General features: G+C 36.6%; 1 protein-coding gene across 1 annotated transcript; it reads left to right on the top strand.

Annotated features, from left to right (window-relative positions):
• The first annotated feature begins 4,568 nt into the window (after window positions 1–4,568).
• Window positions 4,569–21,470, top strand: LOC149777145 (neutral cholesterol ester hydrolase 1-like). Its single transcript, XM_089942771.1, has 5 exons — window positions 4,569–4,729; window positions 7,067–7,195; window positions 10,541–10,661; window positions 18,507–18,570; window positions 20,531–21,470. Exons 1-5 carry the CDS (start codon window positions 4,646–4,648, stop codon window positions 21,309–21,311), a joined length of 1,179 nt encoding a protein of 392 aa, XP_089798897.1. The 5' UTR covers window positions 4,569–4,645; the 3' UTR covers window positions 21,312–21,470.
• The last annotated feature ends 750 nt before the right edge of the window (window positions 21,471–22,220 follow it).

The raw sequence follows: 22,220 nt of genomic DNA, 5'->3' as shown, positions 1-22,220 counted from the left end.
AATGGCCCTCTGTTATTCGACAGCCGAGTATTGTGCTCCTGTCTGGATTTGATCATCCCACACTAAGTTCATTGATGTCCAGTTCAGCACAACAATGAGCATAATCTCCGGAACGCTACGTCCTACTCCTTTACCATGGCTGCCGGTACTCTGCAACATTGCTCCTCCACATCTGCGTCGTCAGGAAGCAACCACGAAAGTGTTGGCTAAGGTCTATGCCAGTGAGAAACTTCCACTGTACATGGACATCACCTCACATTCAGCACTCCGCTTGACTTCGAGACGCCCAGTCTGGTTAGGTCCGTTGTCGGCATGGAGTATCGAGTGGTCTTCAACAGATTTTGTAAACCACTCCCTCGTAGCTAAGTCATCTGTCTGCCTCCTGACTTCAACCATCCACGTCATATGTGGTCCACACTGACCCGCTTTTGGACAGGACAGGGTCGTTGTGCAGTTAACCTTGTCCAATGGGGCCAGGCCATTAACTCTTCCTGTTGCTGCGGAGCTCCTCAGACCATGTCACACATTGTTAACAACTGTCCATTGACAAAGTTCCCTGGTGGACTGCAGGCTCTGCACCTTTGCTGATGATGACGTTGTTAAATGGCTGAGCACGCACTGCACACGATAATAATAATAATTGTTATCAGTGGCATATATTATAACTAAATATAGCAAAATCGCTATTTTAAACTCAATTAAAAAGTAATAGCTAAATTTGTCAGCGATATTGTCCTCTTTATGGATGTGATTGCTGAAAGTCGAAATTCTTCAATGATAATGATTTTATTCTTAAAATATGTAAAGCTATGATTAAAATACAACATAGTCACCAAAATATTAAAATTATTGAACAATAAAAATAGGTTACCTCTGTAAAGGAGAGTATGAAAAAAGTATGTTTCCATGAAGTGAGATTATTGGTTTGGTAAATCTGATTAAATTCAGATCCCCATTGCCCTACACGAAGATCTGACAGCGAATATTTAGGTGTTCTGTTCATGTTATTACCACAATCGCTCATTTTATCAGCCAATCAGATGAAGGCTCAGGAGACTGAACAGTATAGCTGAAGAGCATCTATGCGTGCCGAACGTGTTGGGTTTGCAATCCTCGATGAAATATCCACCAAGTGTTTTTCAGCCATACATTGTCTGATACTTGTTTTTCTGGGTATATTTCCAATTGTAACAACGTGTGATAAAATGTTACAGCATCAAGTGATTTTTTATATCAGGATTGATTCAACAGTGCTGTCTCTTACACACGTTAACTGTTGCTGCAGATTGTTGTAGCAAAGAGAACAGCATTTAATGATAAAAATCCAAGTTTGTATTATCCCCAGTTTAGCGAAGAACGGGATATATTTTCGTTACCTCTCGGCGTCCGTCTGTCCGTCCGTCACAAAACTTGGAGGATTTTACCATTTGACACGATATCTGACCCCTTTTTTCCAACACACTGTTTGGAAAATATTATTAAAATTTAGTAGGCTAGATAAATAGTTGGAGTACATGCGCAATGAGGTTTTACTTTTTCCTCTAACTCATTTAAGATGACATATTATGAAGAAAAAAATTGAAAAAGGGTGAATTATAGAATTCAGATCGTCATCACTTATCTGATAGGTCGGCTAGATATGTGGTTTGTGTAGATGTACAGTAAAGTTCTACTTTTTTTTCTCTGGACAATTTTTGAACAATTTTTGTAACAAAATGAATATTTTTGAGGATATTAGTTCGTCATCGCCTCTCCCCCACGTTGCTTCGAGGATCTGAATGAGACTTTATAAACTATATTCATGCGTCCTTGCTGTAAAGGCTCTGTAAGATTAACATTTTTCTTATTGCTCATTTTTTATATGAACATTTCTTTTTAAAAAAATTAAAAATGGGGTATTTGGGGAACTTATTGCTACTTCCATAATGTTTGAAATAATATATTAAAATTGTGTTGTTGTTTTCTTAAATTGTCATAAAAACGGGTATTGTTGGGAACTGAGATCGTCATCGTTTCTCACACCGCTTAAAGGATTTAAATGAAACTGTTATTGGCTAGATGTGTGGTTGGTGTAGATGTGCAATAACGTTACTTGCTTCCTCTGGCCCATTTCGAAAGACATGTTTGAAAAATTGTCAGGAGGTGTATTTTGGAAATCGAGTTTTTCATCGCTTCTCCTTCTTACTGCTCAGAGGAATTCGGTGAATCTTTGGAGACCCAATGCAAGGTTGGTTAAAATGCGCAAAAGGGATTTCCTGTTTATCCTCTGGGTCATTTTTAAAATAAGTATGTGGAATTCATTTCGTCATTGCTTCTTCTTTCAAACTGCATGGAAAATTGTATTAAAACATCGTAGGCTCAATATATGTTTGATGTAGATGCGAAATAAAGTTTTACTTGTTTCCTTTTCTTAGGCGTATTTTTTTTAAATATTCTTGAAGAAAGGGGGTATTTTTGAGAATTCAGTTCGTCATCGCTTCTCCTCTCACACCATTTATAGGATTGTATCGAATTTTTGAGGGCTAGATATATGACTAGTGTTGATGAGGAGAAATATTTTAATATTTTGGTCAGGCCTTTGTTTGAAATTTATTGAAAAGCTTCCAAATACTTGAATTGTTAGAATTCAGCATGTTTGTCTAGTGTCTATGCAGCCCTATGCAATATTACTGCTGGACATCCACCGATGTACAGGAAACATTTTGATATTTTATTACTGCAAACATCTGGAGAGGAGGGGGTGTATATAGTTTGCTATATATGAAAAACACGTTTAAAAGAATGTGCCGATAGTTTGAGGATATCTATATCTGTTGATGTATTTACATCATTATGGACATCCTTTTTCATTAAAATCACGAAACTGACTTGTATTTTCTTTTATGTGAAAAGTTTTCTTGTCTCTTTTTTATATTCTTTTAACATTTTTGGGGGCTTTCTTTTTGTTATTGTTGTGCAAGTACGCTTTTGTAACAATTTTATGAAAGAAAACAACTGCAATTTCCTATTAGTGTCCAATATTGGAGAATAATTCAGGTACAATATACCACACGTGACAAGCAACATGCAATATTTTTGCTAAAAGGTCGTATTCCAAAAGGAATTTAAGACAAATCGTATGATGCCATCCGAAATTTTGCATCTCCTTTGTAGGAAATGATAAGGCTGAACTCAAAACTATTCAGATTGACAGGTTTGTACGTGTTATTTAATTGAAAATATATGGCTCGCAGGGCATAATTATCCCTAAGTCACTACTAAAGCCTAACGCATTTACGAGTTTCCGATAATATTGGCGGTGCAACGCTTTGTATATTTTAGTTCAACTCCTCCGATTATTATATTGAGGGATCACAACATTCTTATTTTCATTTACAAACTAAAAAGAAAAATCAGAGATTATTGAGATGGAGTTTGGTGCTGGCAAAATACAATATTTACATTAGAGATATCAGAGAAAACATAACGTGATTGCAGATGCACTCTCGTGTGTATAGAAGTACTGTATTACTTAATTTGCGTATATTTTGTGCTTTTCATAAAACATCTTCCAATTTAATTTTATTTATTATTGTGTCATATGTATATTTGGTTAATATGTAAAAGAAAGTTTTAGTATACGAATCTTTCTTTTTCTTTATCAGGGTTGGTGTTATATTTATTTTATGTTGCGTACCTAACTTTTTAGTGATCGTAATTGAGGGTTGTGAATAGAGTTAATACATACCTGACATTTGTCAGGTGGTAATTAAACACTATTTCTATGTAGCATGAGTCAAAATGAGTCCTAGTAATGAAATGTACTAATGAATTAAAGTTCTAGTCGCGACGAAAAATCCAAAATGGAAGGCGATGACGTATACTGTAGTCTTTATTGTACATATGTGTCTATGGTTCTTTTTTTATATCCATAAACAATATTCCGGTGGTTGAATTTCCGAATAAAATTTAAAGAAATGTCTTTGTCCAAGAATTTTGTATGAGCACTCTAATATTTCCAGGAAAAAGAATTATCCTTTAGAATCCAAATAATCTGAATAAAAATTAAAATGTTAACTCCAAACTGGTCACAAACGCACACTTTTCAGTGTAAAAGCCCAACTAATTAATTTCTCTATATGCATCGGCATAAAACCTGAATACTGCGCAATTTCGGAAAACCCAGAATTGCAAAATAGAGGCTGCTTACATATAAAATCACGTACTCCCAGGATGACGTTGATAAAAACCGATAATATTACTCCGAGAATAAAATAAAAATAAAAAGTTGTTTCTTGTCTTAGTGATTTCTGAATCAAGGTCGGAAACTAAGTAAAAAATTAAAACAGTGTTTCTATTATTAGGTATTTATGAAAAGATTCAGGCCAAGCTGAATTTTCTGGAAAATATCAAATTCCTAGTAAACAAAATTACATTGCATTGATATGTAATGAAATTAAAAATAAAAAATTTAAAACTTATAAACAGGCAATTAAATTAAATTAAATCAAATATACATAACATGGCACGTAACAACTTTATGCATATACGTATTTAACATGGCATGTCTATTTTCCAACAGGGAGGGCTGGCAGCCACCGGTGTCTGCGCACAACTAGTGACGATACTTGTCACAGTTGTCGCGTCCTTCACCTTGTTTCAGTACATGGACACGAAGGTTCCGGAGGGCGTCACAGAAGTCTGGCACGCGCGAATCTTGGACACAGCACTACGCACAAATGGAAAAATTGTGAGTAAATGGTGAAAGGTGGGTGGATGCATAAGGTGCAAAAATGGTACGTTATTTAAAAGTCGGGAAACGTAGTATGTTTTCCATCAGAACCACTCTCAAAACCAAGGTCTGATTCGTTCGAAATTTCGATAAGTTTGCTTTCTTCTGCTATTCGAACCATGAAAATGTTGCTCTTACCTTTTCATGTAAATACCTTGAAGCTAAAATTTGAATGACATGCAGGAATTTCTAATTGTCCAGAGGAAGTTTTATGCTGTATTTCCATACGATGGAATACAACACTTTCATTAATGCTCGTGCACAAGATTGGGGACTGAAGTAAAAGTAGAAAAGATGTGATGTTATAAGTGCCTTGATCCGTTATATATAGAAGGATTGGTTGTGTCTGGATGGATCGGTCATGCATGGAAGGATCGGTTGTGTCTGGATGGATCGGTCATGCATGGATTTATTGGTTATGTCTGGATGGATCGGTCATGCATGGAAGGATCGGTTGTGTCTGGATGGATCGGTCATGCATGGAAGGATCGGTTGTGTCTGGATGGATCGGTCATGCATGGATTTATCGGTTATGTCTGGATGGATCGGTCATGCATGGAAGGATCGGTTGTGTCTGGATGGATCGGTCATGCATGGAAGGATCGGTTGTGTCTGGATGGATCGGTCATGCATGGAAGGATCGGTTGTGTCTGGACGGATTGGTCCTACATGAAAGGATTTTTGTGGTTAGGAAGACTGCAGTCTTGCATATAATTGTTAAAAAAGTATCCTAGTGAACATAAATGACTTTATTAAAAATTATATTTTGTCGTTGATAATGGTTCAGCTTATTCTTTATATCAGTATCATTGTTTTGGTCAAATGAAAGGTTGTTTGAATATGTTTGACTAGCTTCAATATAGTTTAATAACTGGGAATTTGATGTATTAATTTTTATTTTACAAGTCTATTAATTTCCCGCCAGTCCTCTATTGCAATAATGGTCGTGCAAAGAAACGTACACATTGAGACGGAGACAGGAATGTGATGTACTGTTAGGGCCGGGAAGTGTATTGCTTGACAGTCGAGCGAGTAGGTGTCCTTTTTAAATTCGTTAACAGAGTGTGTCGAGAGCTCGCTCTCAAAACTAAGTGACAAATCACAGCACTGTATATTGAGTAAATGACTCAAAGAGTAAAAGAGTTTTAAATGTTTTATGTTGTTGTTTTTCTGCTGTTGCTGTTGTTGTTTTCAAGAAATGCTTTGTATTATTGCTAATTGAAACTATATGCTAGACTGTGATCCTCGTAACTATACCCGATCGTTGCCATGCTAACCAAACCCGTCACTTCCAGTTTCTTCATGTCCGCAGTATCTGATCTTATACCCGACCATTAATGCATTGACCTATTTCACTGTATCCAAATACAGTACCAAATTTCAGCCGAAAATTCGGAATTCCCATTATGTCATCCAAAATTAAAGCTTGAAGACATTTACACGAAAAGTTGGAACAAACTTGTCACGACTCGGACTGCAAAATAAAGCAAAAATCTCAAAATCGCTAACGAATCAGACCATGAATTGAGCGTGGTTTTGATGGTAAACCTGTTGTATGGAAAACTGCCGTCCCGTTATTTTAAATAAGCTTTCCTATGTTAGAAAAAGGTGTAAAATAAAACAACATACCATTTCTGTCTTAAAACTTTGATCCTCCTCCCCATATCCGAAAGTTCATTCCATCCATGTATCGGCATAACCGAGTATTATGCATGAGAAAATTGCAAGGCGTACCATAGATGGCGATGCAGTCATCACACAATAATAACATGATAGATGACTTTCAGTCATCCAGCTCAGCTCAGCGTACTCACATGTCTAATTATTGCAGATAAGTATCCTGTTTGCGGGTAACATGACATCAGGGCCGGCGCTACCATATAGGCAAACTAGACAGCCGCCTAGGGCGCTGATTTCGTTGGGCGCATTTTTTAAAAAAATTATTGATTATAAATATTGAAACTGATATTTTCCGGTAGGGGGACGCGCCAGAATCTAACCTTGCCTAGGGCGCCAGATAGTCTGGCCGGGTCTGGCGCCGGCCCTGCATGACATATAGGATTCTATATTGAGTTAGAAAAGCATACTTAAGCATTAGATTCATTTTCAAACAGGCAAAAGGTTTAAAATTACTTTATGCCATTATAACAGGTTTCAAGACATCATTTTCTTTATCTTGGTTTTTTGAGAGTCAAAAAAAAACAACGAAATATATATATATATATATATATATATATATATATATATATATATATATATATATATATATATATATATATATATATAATTTCACAGATAATGACTCTTGCCATGATTGGAATTCGTGGAGGTTGTTGTCGGTTTACGAGGAAAATGGTTAACGTCGTGTTGACGACACTCATCACTGGCAGTCCACTGGGTAAAGGAGAGGATCCGGCATTAAAGGTAGGCGTTGCATCTTTGACAAGTCAATTGCTTTTGGCACTAATATCAACAAATGGTAGCATCATATTCCAACCTTGCAACCATGCGTTGCATATATTAAATGTGCCGAGAGTTTTCATGGTTTTTGCTTGCCCATTCACTTACAGATGTTAGGTTCTGTAAGGTTATAAACAGTAGCACAAAAGTTAGTTAAAATTTCATCCATAGATTCCATTAATACTAAAGCCAGAAGGTTCATCTACTTTGCGCTGTGGCTCATTTGTGGTTAGTGTCTCAGACTCTTAGCCTGGATAGTGCGGGTTCGAAGCATATTGGGTCGGCCGCCTTGGCGTATTTCTAGATAACTGTACCATTACTACCTCTTTGAAAACTAAATAATCCAATTGTTCTCACTTTTTTCTATTGCACGTGCTTTATATGTCTGGCGCCGTGCCAGAAATATTAAGTTGTCATAATGGGTAACAGTTACAGCATTGCCTGTTAGTTTTAGAAGAAACGAAACCATTGACCAGATAGGAATGAAATAATAGATGAAGACATTTTACTATCATGTACAGTGTTCTGTATTAAGTTAAAGTAAATGCAGTGACAAACAGGCGAAATGGAGTGAGACTGTCGCAAAGTCATCAGTGGCGCCGCTACAACTAGTCATGTTACGTTAGAAATGAAATGAAAATGAAAAGTCAAATAGCCGTTAAATGAAATGAAATGATGAATAGTATCGACTATTCTGATTCTACATCCCCGTTTGTTTGTACCCCCCTACCGATTAACAAAAAAAAAACGAGAACGTTTAATGTGATAAAAAGTGCAAAGAACTTATTCAATTGAATCATTGATTTATAATTTCTAACCTGACTGTGACCAGAATGGCACAATTGCTGCCATCCCCGCACCATTTCATTCTTAACGGACTTTCCATACTAACACGGCGCCATATTGCGTACACTGTAGGCTAGTTTATTTCCTTCAGACTAAATAATGACGTAGTTCATCCTGTTCGGCAAATGCTGAATAATTGTGTAAATTACATAACGTTGAGAGTTTGGAATTATATCCCTCTGCATACATGAACATAGAAATTAAACCGCTTGTTAAATCCACATGAAAAGCGTAGTTGTCATTTTCCTTTGCTTGATTCGACATTGTAAATATCGGAAGCAGACGACTTATGTATGTACATCTGTAGTTGTGATAAACCCCTTTGCTGAAAATGGACTTGTCCAGAAACTGGAAATGGATCCGAGCATGTCCGTCTATTGCACTGAAAACTTCCGTTAAGCATGAAACGCGCATAAGATGACGGTGTTAGTGCCACTCTACTCAGAGTCAGTTAAAAAGTATAAATCAGTGAATGAATTGACTAAGTTCCTTGCACTTTTTATCACATTAAAGATTTCCATTATTTAAATCGGTAGGGGGGTACAAACAAACGGGTTTGTATTATCAGACTATAATAAATATATCATGACTGATTTTTTATTTAATTAGTAAACATACGACATATAAAATAAAATCAACATATATGCATATAAAATTGATGTGCACGCATTAACGTGTAGCCATTAGAAGAAAAATATATGCCGATTACTGACATAAGCACACATTGACGTGTAACCATTGGGAGAAAACTATATACCGATTACTGACATAAGCACACATTAATGTGTAACCATTAGACGAAAAATATATGCCGATTTCTGATATTTATTTTCATTATAGTTTGAAGATTCAAATATCCTAGGCGCATTTATTATAGAATCGGATTCCAAAGTAAATATTTCATATTACAAGTATAAAAAGAAGTAAATCTTCTATTCATGTAACATTTACGGTATATATTTGCACGTTGAAACTGTCGTATGTGGGTACTTCGTTTTTATGAACTCATTTTCATATTACTTTTTATAAGGATAAGTGCATGTGATATCTTGCAGCACAACATGCATAATTTTACATAGCTAAGGGTCAAAGTAGTCAGAAATAACAGGAAGGAATATATATATATATATATATATATATATATATATATATATATATATATATATATATATATATATATATATATATATATATATGCTGACGTGTATTTTTCTGCGCTACTCGTAGTTGAATATCTATTTCCAAGTACTGGTCATTACAAAGATCTGTTTGGGATAAATTACCCATTCACGTCCATACAATAATAGCTTAATGATTAATTTGCAAGGATTGAAGATTAATAACTTCTCTTATAAAATACAATAATATAACCGTATGGTGAGTGAATTTATTTTAGTACGACACAATTGTTGACATCACATCGGTTTTCCGCAACGAAAAGCATGAGCGTCCCACCGGAGGAGGCTTTGCCAGTTAAGGAAGACTCGCAAGTGCCACCCAAACATGGAAAAGGTCCTAATCGGGGAAGTGACATATCATATAAATTTATTAGACTGGCATTTCATACAAATCAAAGTAGACTGGCATTTTATACATATTACACTAGACTGGCATTTTATACATACTACAGTAGAATGACATTTCGTATGAATTATTAGTAGACTGCATCATCGTTGCACCTTGCCATGACGCAATATAACCTAACGATTCGACTCTTGACATAATCTTCCGTTCTTGATTAAATGGATGTAACAAACATTTGTAGAAAATATGTTGGAGATTTCGAAATCTCCGTGAAACAAAACTCATGTATACAGTGCGCAAAGAACATAAACTGCTCAGTGCCTAATCGATGTGGCCATCTAGCGGTCATGGATATTCACTCTGGAAAGAGTAGATGACGATTGTCTAGACATGATATAACCTTGTTATTGTTGATGTGTAATTAATAACTAGTCAATGAATTAATAAATCAATCAACCATTTTCCCTGGTTGTGATAAACCATATGTCTCCGCAATGTTTGCTGAAGGTACCGGGGCAAAACGGACTTTATGAAATGAGACTTTCACACCTCAGGATAAGAGCATTGTTAAATTTTCTATTCGAAATTTATCTGACATTTTATTTTATAAATAATTAAATTGCATGTGGGACATGGTTGGTAAACAATGAAAGCAGCTGAAGAGCTCTTTTAAATGCAAGACATTTTTTATATTATGGTGTTTACTGTATTTATATTATTGCTTATACTGTATTTATATTATGGCATATACTGTATTGATATTATCGCAATTACTGTATCTATATTGAGGCTTATACTGTATTTATATTATGGTATATACTGTATTTATATTATGGCTTATACTGTACATCAATCAAATATACTTTTTCTTATGTATCCAAGCACGATGTTTATATGTTTAAAAAACACATCGTTCTGCTCATGTCCCTCTCTTGTCAGATAACCAAGACTGTATACAATGGCGTTGAGGTTAAGGTTTATGAGCCCATTTCTCTGACGGGTTCCAATAGACCCGTTTTGGTCTACTATCATGGCGGTGGCTGGTCTTGGCTCTCAGTGGGTAAGTGGATTTTTCATACTATGTATACGATTTCACATATCTCTCATATGCATATACAAGTATAACAATTTTGGGGCATTTACATGTCCTTTTTTCATTCTTTCTTTTCCTACAGATTTAAAGCTGCATTCCATCCCAAAACTATTTTAAAACATGACGAATGCGTTCTTTGCTTAAAACTGTTTCAGATGATTTTCCTACCGCCGTCCAGTTCGACTCTTAATTATTCTATCACTGAATGTAAACCGGAGACAAATACGTGTAGATACTCGTAGGGCACTGGCCTTCACTATCGCTAGACAAAAGATATTTTTGTCAAATACTCGAATCTTATATAATTTTTTTCGGAAATCGACCAATTTTATAGTAAAAGAATAATTATCAAGTACGACAAAACAAAAATGTTGACTCAGATAGTTTATCTGGTTGTGGAGACACATGTGCTTCAAGTTCGAAAGAATAACCTGCACGGTTACTCAAAAGCACGTGTTCCTATGGTGTTCTTAAATCCGTCATTGATGCCATTGAATTTACTCATTTTTCTGCATATGTGTGAGTAGAATAGTGATAAAACTTTACATAGTCATAAATCGTAGTTACTAACATTAGTTTGAGAAATTCACCGTTCCGGTGGCCTAGTGGTTAGAGCGTTCGCCTCGGAAACGAAAGGTCGTGGGTTCGATCCCCGACCGAGTCATACCATAGACTTACAAAAATGGTACTAACAGCTGCCTCGCTTGGCGCTCATCATTAAGAGTTTAGTGTTAGGAATGGTCAGCCTGATGTCAAGATAATGTGGCTGGGTGGGACATCATGCTACATGTCTGCGGCATGATGCCCCAGTGCTAGACATCACTATAAACTGTCACACTGCAGACATCGTAGCAATATGACTGAATTGTTTTTAAAGCTACGTTAAAAATCCAAATCACACACACACACAGAGTTTGAGAAATTCTTTTATTTGTAACTTTTGTATTTTAAAATTGCCACTCAGTCTTCATACTTGCTTCGACATGAGCGGTGCATTTATTGAAAATATTGTATCACTTTCCGTTATAGACTTACATAATACAATATCAGAACGGAGTGGAACGAGTAAAACATTCTTTTGTTTTAATGAGTATGTGTGTAAAATTGTGAAAGAGGTTATACATTTGGCAGTAAGTTATATTTTTGTTACAGAATTTTATTTAGTACTTGTATGTAAGACGTAATAATTAAACCAGCTTTAATCTAACACAGAGAATGTAGAAACTATTATAATCCTTTTTTTTTATCAGAGCCCAATGGCCACTAACCTAGATTATCACAGGTGAGTTTCTAATCTAAGGGCAAATTTATTCATGCTTTTATTTCTCAGATGCTAAGTACTGGTGAGCTGCCCACAGAAATACTCACTGGTATATTGAAAGGAAACAGCTGTAATAACGTGTACGAACTCTAACGCTGGCAAGATCTATGGCGTTTATCATCCTCCTAGTTCTAACGTGTGCGAACTCTAAGCTCGGTGGAGGTTCCTCTCCTGCTAGCTTTAAGGTGCACTAACTCTAACGCTGATATGTTTTGTGGAGTTTCCCATCCTCACAGTTCTTACGTGTACTAACTCTAACGGTGGTAAACTCTGTGGCATTTTCCCATCATCCTAGTTCTAATGTGTTCTAACTCTAAAGCTGGCAGTCTCTGTGGAGTTTCCAATCCTCCTAGCTTCTAACTCTAAAGCTGGAAATCTCTGTGGAGTTTCCCATCCGCCTAGTTCTAATGTGTTCTAACTCTAAAGCTGCCAGTCTCTGTGGAGTTTCCAATCCTCCTAGCTTCTAACTCTAAAGCTGGAAATCTCTGTGGAGTTTCCCATCCGCCTAGTTCTAATGTGTTCTAACTCTAAAGCTGGCAATGTCTGTGGAGTTTCTCATCCTCCTAGTTCTAACTTGTACTAACTCTAAAGTTAGTAAGTTCTGTGGAGTTTCCCATCCTCCCAGTTCTAACGTGTATTTACTCTAAAGCTGGTGTGTTCTTTGGATATTCCCATCCTGCTAGCTTTAACACCTACTAATATGCTCTGTGAAGTTTTCCATCTTCCCAGTTCTAACGTATACAAACTCTAACGATGGAATGTTCTGTGGAGTTTCCCATCCTCCCAGTTCTATCGTGTACTAACACTCTCTCTCTCTCTCTCTCTCTCTCAATGGCAACAAAGAGGGCCAACAAAAGCAAAACTTAACCTAAAACAGGACATTCTTGTTTAATGTCGTCACCTACCTGATTGGAACTTCGTAATATATACAGATTTAAATGGGTATTTCAAACAATTGTACAATTCAGTATATACTTAGCGTTCAAGCTAGTTTATATTGGTATGATATTTAAATGTAACAATGTGATTTTGTATGACCTGATATGTTCATGTATAGGCGATGTTATTTCGGCAATGGCAAAAGGTTACTTTTTTGGAGGAAAGCCCAGTTTTGCGGACAAAAATAGCTATAATTACGCTCTGAAATGGAGATTCTGAAAACGAGACTCGCTGTCTACAGAATGTAATGCGCTGTGTTCAGGTGATTGATCTATTTGTAGATTAGGTCTGTTATACTTTCTTGGGTAGAACAGGTTTTAGTTTGAGCAGAAATCGGATGGTACCGACACTGGGATCGCGTGCTTGACACTTTGCTAAGTTCTCCCGTTAGAAAGTTATCAGTGTACTAGAAATCACTATAGCCCATTTGCATGTTATCTCGTCAGCCTGACTTGTGTGTCCCCACTTGAATTCCTTCCTTTTTTCCTAACTCTCATGTGCATTTTCAAAAGGTATTTTCCCATCTTCGTTGAGAAACCCACAAAATTACATCATGTCATTTTCAGTTTTGATTTTTGTGCGAAGGAACGCGGTTTGAAAGATATTTGCATGACCTCGTATTTTGCCCTTTTCATACCCCTTAGTTAAATACAGCTGATCACCTTGTGGATTGTGCCGGAAATTGCGGAAGTGAATTGCTTTTGCGGACTTGTGACTTCGATGTCTTTTTTTCTCTGCAAATACCAACATGCATGGCTTTCTGTTCATTTTAACAAATTAACATATCTTTTTTCAGTTGTCATAGAATTTATTTTCATTTGAAAGTAAGTGAAAACAGTAAAATAGACATAAGAAAGACCCATTTATACAATAATGTAACTGAAAATCTTATAAAAATAGAATTGCCTTAATGGGAAACTGCCATAGCCTATAAAAACCCAAATGAAATAAATCTAGGATTCTTCAGAATAAAACAGTAACATGTTTCTCTAGAGAACAGCACCAAACATGGAAATACGTCAACTTTTCATCGCATTTGTGCAGACCTTGCAGTGTTATGGCGACTGGGTAGCATATAGGAGTCTGTTAATGTTATCTGAAGTTCCTTTGTTTTAATAAACAAGATGATGCAGATGCTTTTGTAAAAGCAAAAGATGTACAGGAGATTAAAGATTGGTTTTACAGTCTCAGCCAGTCAAAAGTGCCTTAGTGGAGAAAAGCTGGTCCAATGAGACAGTTGCAGTTGAAATTTGGATGTCGTATGTCGAGAAATCCAATATCACGTGTTGGATCAAATTGCATGTCCTTAAAGTTCCGTTTTCTAGATCGAGATTTTAGATTTTATATGTTAAATATTACAGTGGTGGTTTAAAGTTCTATTTCCTATATCGATGTTTTACAATGTATATTTTGAATGACATAACGGTGGTTGAAATTTCAATATCATATGTCAAGAATCCCTAATTCACACGTTGCATGCAACTGTTTGTGATGGAAGTTCCATTTCATATGGCGAACATTTAGATTTCAGCTGTTGAATTTCACAGCAACAAGAAGCAGCCTCCTTATTTAAAAATAACTCGGTCCATTCACGAGAGCGACCTCTAGCGAAGAAATTCATAGTAATTTTCGACCTGTGAATGGCAACTTTCAAACTGTAAATGTATGAAATGTAATGGCGCCTCATAATTGAATACACGAATGATGTATCTTAATACTCGATATTATTTCTAATTATTAAAGTGAACATTGTGTAATGTTACTTTGAACACCAACACATCATTTCACCATATAAAAATAACAATTCTGACAAGCACGATAAAATGTACAATAACCGCTGTGTAATTCAACAGATGCAATCTAAAAAATCAACATACGAAATGGAACTTTCAGCACAATCAATGTGATTCAACATGTTAAATTGAAACTCGAGACATACGACATTAAAATTTCGACAACCGCCGTGTAATTCAGAAGATAAAATCTAAAATCTTGACATTGTTCATCGAATTTTCAACTAGCGCTGTGTATTTTAACAGATGAAATCTAAATACTCAACATACGAAATGGAACTTTCAACATAAACTCTTTGAACCAATACGTAAGGCGTATGACATTGAAATTTCAACCACCGCAGTGTAATTCAAACGACAAAATCAGCAAAACCTGGACGTAGAAAATATAACTTTCAGCCACTACTGTTTAATTCAATAAGATGCAATCTAAAATCTCGACCAAGAAAATGGAACTTTAAGGACAAGCATTTTTGATACCACACGTGAAATTGGAATTCTGGACATATGACATTAAAATTTCAACGGCAACGTTCTGATTGGACCAGATTTTGTCCACTACGGTGCCTCATATTATATAAGTAAAGTCAGTTGTTACTGGTGGACACAGAACCTTAAGTCCCAACTCACCTTTCAAGGTTTAACTACCGTCAGGCCAGATGTAATAGGTGAAGCGACGTACGAGACTCGGACTTGGTAACTCTGCCGTTATCACCGTTCCAAAATCAGCGAGTCAAGGGCAGGTCTCACACCTCAATTGTATTGTTTCTATATTTAATGTGAGATGTCAACAATGATAGAGTTTTGCGTTAGATTTTTATTTATATTTTAAGTGACATATCTTCAACTTTAAATGTCGCATTCAAGTGAAACTAATAATATCAATACAAGTCTATAGTTTATGCTGTGATATAATAGATGCCTGTCTCGTCTACCTTTGTATCATGACAGTGAAACTGTTACAGGTTCTTGACAATCGTATATCTTTTACATCCGTGGTTTCATTCAACTGAAACTTTAAGATAATATTCCTTGAGGGCTAAAGCTTATACACCGATATGATAAAAGTTCCTTTCTTGCTTGCCTCGCCTGCTTACGCAGATAATCTTATTCGTCTTTTGTATTAAAGTTTTTGACAGTCACGTATCTTCTATGTTAGTTATGCATTCAACTGAAAATAGGTATTATATAATAATAAGTATGAAGTTATGTGACTATGTGCTAGGAGTTCCTATACTGCCTGTCTTGCCTGCTTAAGCATAAAGCATGTTTCACGGTTGTAAACCTAGTTTTGTGTTAACATGTTTGAAAGTTGAATGCTTTTAAGATCAGATACTGTGTTCAACTGAAAATCTTGCTAATATTACTGTAGATCCAAACTGTATACGCTGATATGCTAGGAATTCCAGTCTTGCATGCTGAAACATTATGATCAACAATGCTACAGGTTTGTGTGAAAGTGTATTTAAGTCAGATAGAAACATTATACTCGCAAGCATACAGTTGAGTCTCTAGATTTCGCGGAACACTTGTCAAACAGTAAGTCCGATGATTGAATAACGTGACATATACCTGTAGTTTTACATGAGTCCAATGCAAATAAAATAAGGCAGTCAAATTATATGTTAACTTAAAGATAGGAGCGATGATTAACTATGATATCATGAAAACATCATGTCCCAAAGTAGCGACTAACGCTTTAACTTGACATCATCCATCATCAAAATATTGTTACAAGCCAGGGGTATTTGCTTGACCGAGAGGTGTCAAACTCTGGCGCGATTCCGCTAGAAGTCATAATTTTACCCCAAATTTCCGAAGACTTCTATACAACTTCATTTGTAAATTAGAAAGTACGACGTGTCCATTCTATACATAAATTTTACTCTAATCAATGCAAAACCACAGATCTCATAACTTGCCAAATATTTATCAACCGCACATCTGCATGGTTTTTCTTCATCAAATTTCCGTACCGTCAGCAGTTCACGCCGTAGAAACTATACAACTATCCCGTTATACAGGGAACTTTTGTAACTATGCCACCTTAGGCCAGTCAATTCATGGTTTCAAGGCACATTTCGCCCAGTATAACTGCATCACATCTGTCGCCATGGCGACATAAACGGTATCTGCTAAGTCCCTTCTTGTTGATTTAATTGTGTAATTTACCGGCTTCCTACCGTTATGCCACAGCAGTTACACCACCAATGTAAACCATTAGATTTTAATAGGGACTATGGAACGACAGGGACACGTATGCGGTTTTGACCAGAATTCACTCAAAGTGAACCATGGCATCATGGAAACTCACTAACATTTCACTCCGTGACGTTTTCTCCTAGTAATTGGTTAATTATTTCATACTAAGGAATATTTTCATTGCACCGAGTTCCAATAATCAAACAAGTAATCACACAAATCTAAGAATTCCTTAAAACGGGGCCCTATAACCAAATGCGCATACCCCAAATGTATTACAATAGCATGTTGTCAGTTTGAAAGTACCGACTAACGCTTGAACTTGGCATCATCCATCATGAACACGTGTTGGCAGTCCGAAAGTACCGACTAACGCTTGAACTTGGCATCATCCATCATGAACACATGTTGGCAGTCCGAAAGTACCGACTAACGCTTGAACTTGGCATCATCCATCATGAACACATGTTGGCAGTCCGAAAGTACCGACTAATGCTTGAACTTGGCATCATCCATCATGAACACATGTTGGCAGTCCGAAAGTACCGACTAACGCTTGAACTTGGCATCATCCATCATGAACACGTGTTGGCAGTCCGAAAGTACCGACTAACGCTTGAACCTGGCATCATCCATCATGAACACATGTTGGCAGTCCGAAAGTACCGACTAACGCTTGAACTTGGCATCATCCATCATGAACACATGTTGGCAGTCCGAAAGTACCGACTAACGCTTGAACTTGGCATCATCCATCATGAACACATGTTGTCAGTCCAAAAGTACCGACAACGCTTGAACTTGACATCATCCATCATGCACACATGCTGGCAGTCCGAAAGTACCGACTAACGCTTGAACTTGGCATCATCCATCATGAACACATGTTGGCAGTCCGAAAGTACCGACTAACGCTTGAACTTTGCATCATCCATCATGAACACATGTTGGCAGTCCGAAAGTTGTAATTCTTGAACTTGGCAACAGTTGCCCACCATCAGTCCATAAATATACATTCATCTTTTCAATAAAATTTATGTATACAGTGTATATGGGAATATGTAATCATATTATATTTTAGGATAGCATCTAGATTAGAGAAAAGTTTAATAATAAATGGGTACTATTTTTTTTAATCCACGTTTTGAGTACTTACTGGAAGTCCCCAGCTCCTAGTATGTGGTACCTGCATATAAACTAACTCTCTCTCTCTCTCTCTCTCTCTCTCTCTCTCTCTCTCTCTCAGATTGCTAGAGTTCACTAGAAAGAGACATTGCAGTTTATGAGTACAGAAAATGCATTCCAAGCTAAATGAATTTGTGAGTTGTATGAGGAATAGAACAATAATGCGATTCAAGTCTGTTGGAGAAGAACACTAAATGAAAATGAAGTTTATTTCGAGATTATTTTAGTTGGAGCAACGAACGATAATATAAGTATTTGAATAACCTTTCTTTCTCTAATAAAGAAATGATCAACAAATTCTTAATGTAGCCTTAAATATTTTGATTCGAAAAACAATTTGAACAATGGTGTTTTATTTATTTCTCTATTCAGATGTGTACGATCCAGCTATGAGGGAATTGGCGAAACGGGTAGGAATGGTGGTAGTGTCTGTCGAGTAAGAGAAATATATTCTAAAACTTTTATCAGTATAACAATGAAAACATTATTAACTACTACAAATCTGTGCACATCTTTAACCATCTAAACGTTTGACAATGGTCTCAAGTCCGCAATGTGTCGGAGAACAATTTCTTACATCGGACATCACCATTTAAATAACTTTAAATATGTGTATCATTTATCCCTTCCTCCAGTATTTGAGGGTCGGGGTGTAGTGGGGGTAGGCAGAGAACACTACATACTATTACATGCTTTCCATAAGTTCAAAATTTATGCTTCTCTTTCATTTTTAAAAAATCTAATCTGCTTTAGTATAGTCGTGTGTTTAACGCAAATTGGGGTTTAAATATATCTCCACTCAGGGCCGGCGCTACCATATAGGCAAACTAAGCAGCCGCCTAGGGCGCTGATTTCAGGGGGCGCATTTTTTAATTTTTTGTTTGTATTGTTTATAAATGTTGAAATTGATATTTTCGGGGGGGGGGCGCCAGAATCTAACTTTGCCTAGGGCGCCAGATAGTCTGGTTGGGTCTGGCACCGGCCCTGTCTCTACTGAATCGAACTCGAACTCTTTAAGCCATTTAAGAACTGCCAACACATATATTGTTGTTTTATCAACGCAAATGTGTGGTTGATTGTGGTATTTTGTGGACCTGTCATAATTTGACGGACAAATTAGTTGTACATTAGTTTGTAAAGCTGCCCTTTTGAAGGATGTAAGAGAACGATTAAAAAGTGGATATATTGTTCTGCCATTTATCGAACATGGGAACATTTGAGCTATTGATGAAAAACTATGTACTAGTCAGAAGTTCGTGTACATCATGTTTGTCTGGTCATTGCATTGTTTAATGTGATGAAGATGAGTGCTGCATATAAAGTTAAATCATATTAAACACTCAACATCCAGGGCGCTAGGGTGGGTATGGGTATGTCATGGTGTTCCTGTCAATGCAAATGTTTCTAGTGCTAAACGGAGGTTTATATTATACAAAGTTTAAAGACAAATTACACACACACACACACACATGCATACATACATACATACACAAAAACGTATCCTTCCTTAGACCACTAACATAATGTTTATATGCCAGAGAAACCTTTTACCATCCTTGTATGATTGCAAACACAGAGAATCACAAACGATTCATGACATGGAAGCGCTAGAAGTGGGCAGTGAGTGCATTTGTGTGCGCATCGTGAGAGACTGGTTCCTTATTCAATCATTTTCTTCTTTGTTTAGTTTTGTATAAAAAGCATAATTAAGGCATCTAATTTACAAAAAGACCTGAGTTCATCATCACCATTGAAACTCTTTTCTGTATTCCTTTCCAATGTGAGAATAGAAATGGTTTTAATTTCAACCATTCCGAATATCTACATTTATATTAGAAAATTTGATGCTCAGACACAGCGCTCCTTCGGTTTCTCACTCCCAAACTCTTTTGCAAACCTCGCCTTCCTTGTACAAACTGTTTTGACCCTTGTTTTGAATTCGATCCGACATGTTTGTTATCCGACATCTTTGGAATGTCTCTATAAAAATAGCCTTTTGGCATTGGACCTTTATTTACCCTCATGACGTTCAATAAATTTGAACTTCCACACTCGATGCAAATAATCAACAGTTCTGCTTGTCCCTCAGTAAAAACGAAGTCACTGTGAATGCGAACTGTACATACATTTCAAAACGAGCTACTTTATATATCACACCTCAATTATTTTCATTCTTAAACAAGAAAAATACAGTGAATAATTACATAGAGAACATGACCGTAAATATTGATGACAAACCTCGATATTCTGTCATCTTTCGTTTTCCCTCTATTTTCCTACTTTCACTAAATGGGCGCTAAATCTAGAGAGCATTATTTATATTACAGACATGGTATGAAATTCAAGCAAAGGAGTTGTTGTAAAACTAAATTATGTAATATACTGTTTTATTGCAGATATCGTCAGTCCCCTGAACATCCCCATCCCATACCCTACGAAGACTGCTTAAAGGTCACAGAGTATGTGCTAAATAACGCAGGGAAATTAAAGATTGATGCCAAACGCGTAGCAATTTCTGGGGACAGTGCAGGTGGACACCTAACAACAGCTATAGCATTCCGCCTGAAGAAAAATATAAAAATTCAAATTCCGATCTACCCCTGTCTGCAGTTGTTTGACCTTCAGACGCCATCTTATATCGAAAACAAGGCATTTATTCCGGGTATGCTGAATGATGTTTCCATGCTTTGTTACTGGTTGAACTATGGAAACATTAGCTATGACCATATACCCTTGTTCCTGACCAACCAGCACACCTCGCCTGAACTGAAGAAGTCTAAATATGCCGAGTTTGTCTCGCCAAAATGGTATATGACTGAGCACATTAGAACGGAGAGTCTGAGAAACATGAAGAAACCTACCGATGTCGGGAGTGAAGAACTCTCCAAATCCATCGAGAAAACAATAACCGATCCGTACTTTTCTCCACTGATGGTAGGTCAGGAGGGATTACAAGACCTTCCCCTTACTTATGTTCTGACAGCTGGATATGATGTCCTGCGCGAAGATGGCCTAATTTACTATAACCGTCTGCGAGCAGCTGGAGTTCCGGTTCATTTGGCTCATTACCAAGAAGGCTTCCATGGGATGATATTTTTCTTTAGTGGACCAATTCCGTTCAATGTCGGGAAAAGGGCCATGGACGATTTAGTAGCTTTTCTTAAAGATAAGCTGTAGAGAGTGATCTCATAGCTGTAGAATGGAGCTAATGCTAATGAAGTAGGAAATAGTTCGGTAACAGTTTGATGGAAAGAAATCTTTATACAATGGGCTCTGAAAGGTTACATTCTGTTTGCTTTAAGAATTTATGCAAGATCAATTACTGCCAATACAGGAATAAGTGAATTTGAGATCTGTAATTATATGTAATAGAAATGTAATGATAAATAAAAAGAAATCATTATTACATTACATATATCTTTGTGTTACTGTGTCTGTAAAATTAAACATAGATAAATAAAAAAAATAACATTCCTTTTTGCTCTCTCTCTCTCTCTCTCTCTCTCTCTCTCTCTCTCTCTCTCATGCTAGTAGATGGTAGATGGTGATTGCCGATTTGTCAGATCATATAATCAGATAACAATAAACAATAAACATTGGGCCCAATTAATTTTTTTTAAATCCAGACTCAGCAGTCACCATCTACTCAAGGTCTCTATTATCAGGCTGCTGGTTGTGAAACACCCTTACTACTGAAATAACTGAAAAATGCTTCATTAACCCCTGCTCTAGACCCCCTACTGTCATGCTAACGGAATCTAACTCCTACATTAAATGGAGACAAATAAAAACTTCATTAACCCTTGTTCTAGGCCCCCTACCGTTGTACTAAGGGGATCTAACTCCTACATTAAATGGAGACAAAAATATGCTGCATTAACCCCTGCTCTAGGCCCCCTACTGTCGTGCTAAGGGGATCTAACCCATACATTATGGTGCATTTGTTCTGCTCAACAATCACCAACGCAGTGAGAAGGAAAACCAAATACTAACGTAGTGGATACTGTTTATTTTGGAAGCAGCTCGATTGACGAATCTTGAAAGCGTATTTCTTTGTGCTGCACTTGTTTGATGAGTATACAGTAG

Source organism: Sinohyriopsis cumingii, chromosome 18 (genome assembly GCF_028554795.1).
Source record: "Sinohyriopsis cumingii isolate HCF-2022 chromosome 18, ASM2855479v2, whole genome shotgun sequence".
Classification (NCBI taxonomy): Eukaryota; Metazoa; Mollusca; class Bivalvia; order Unionida; family Unionidae; genus Sinohyriopsis; species Sinohyriopsis cumingii.
The sequence above is the reverse complement of the archived record's forward strand: the minus strand, read 5'-3'. Positions and strand labels throughout refer to the sequence as shown.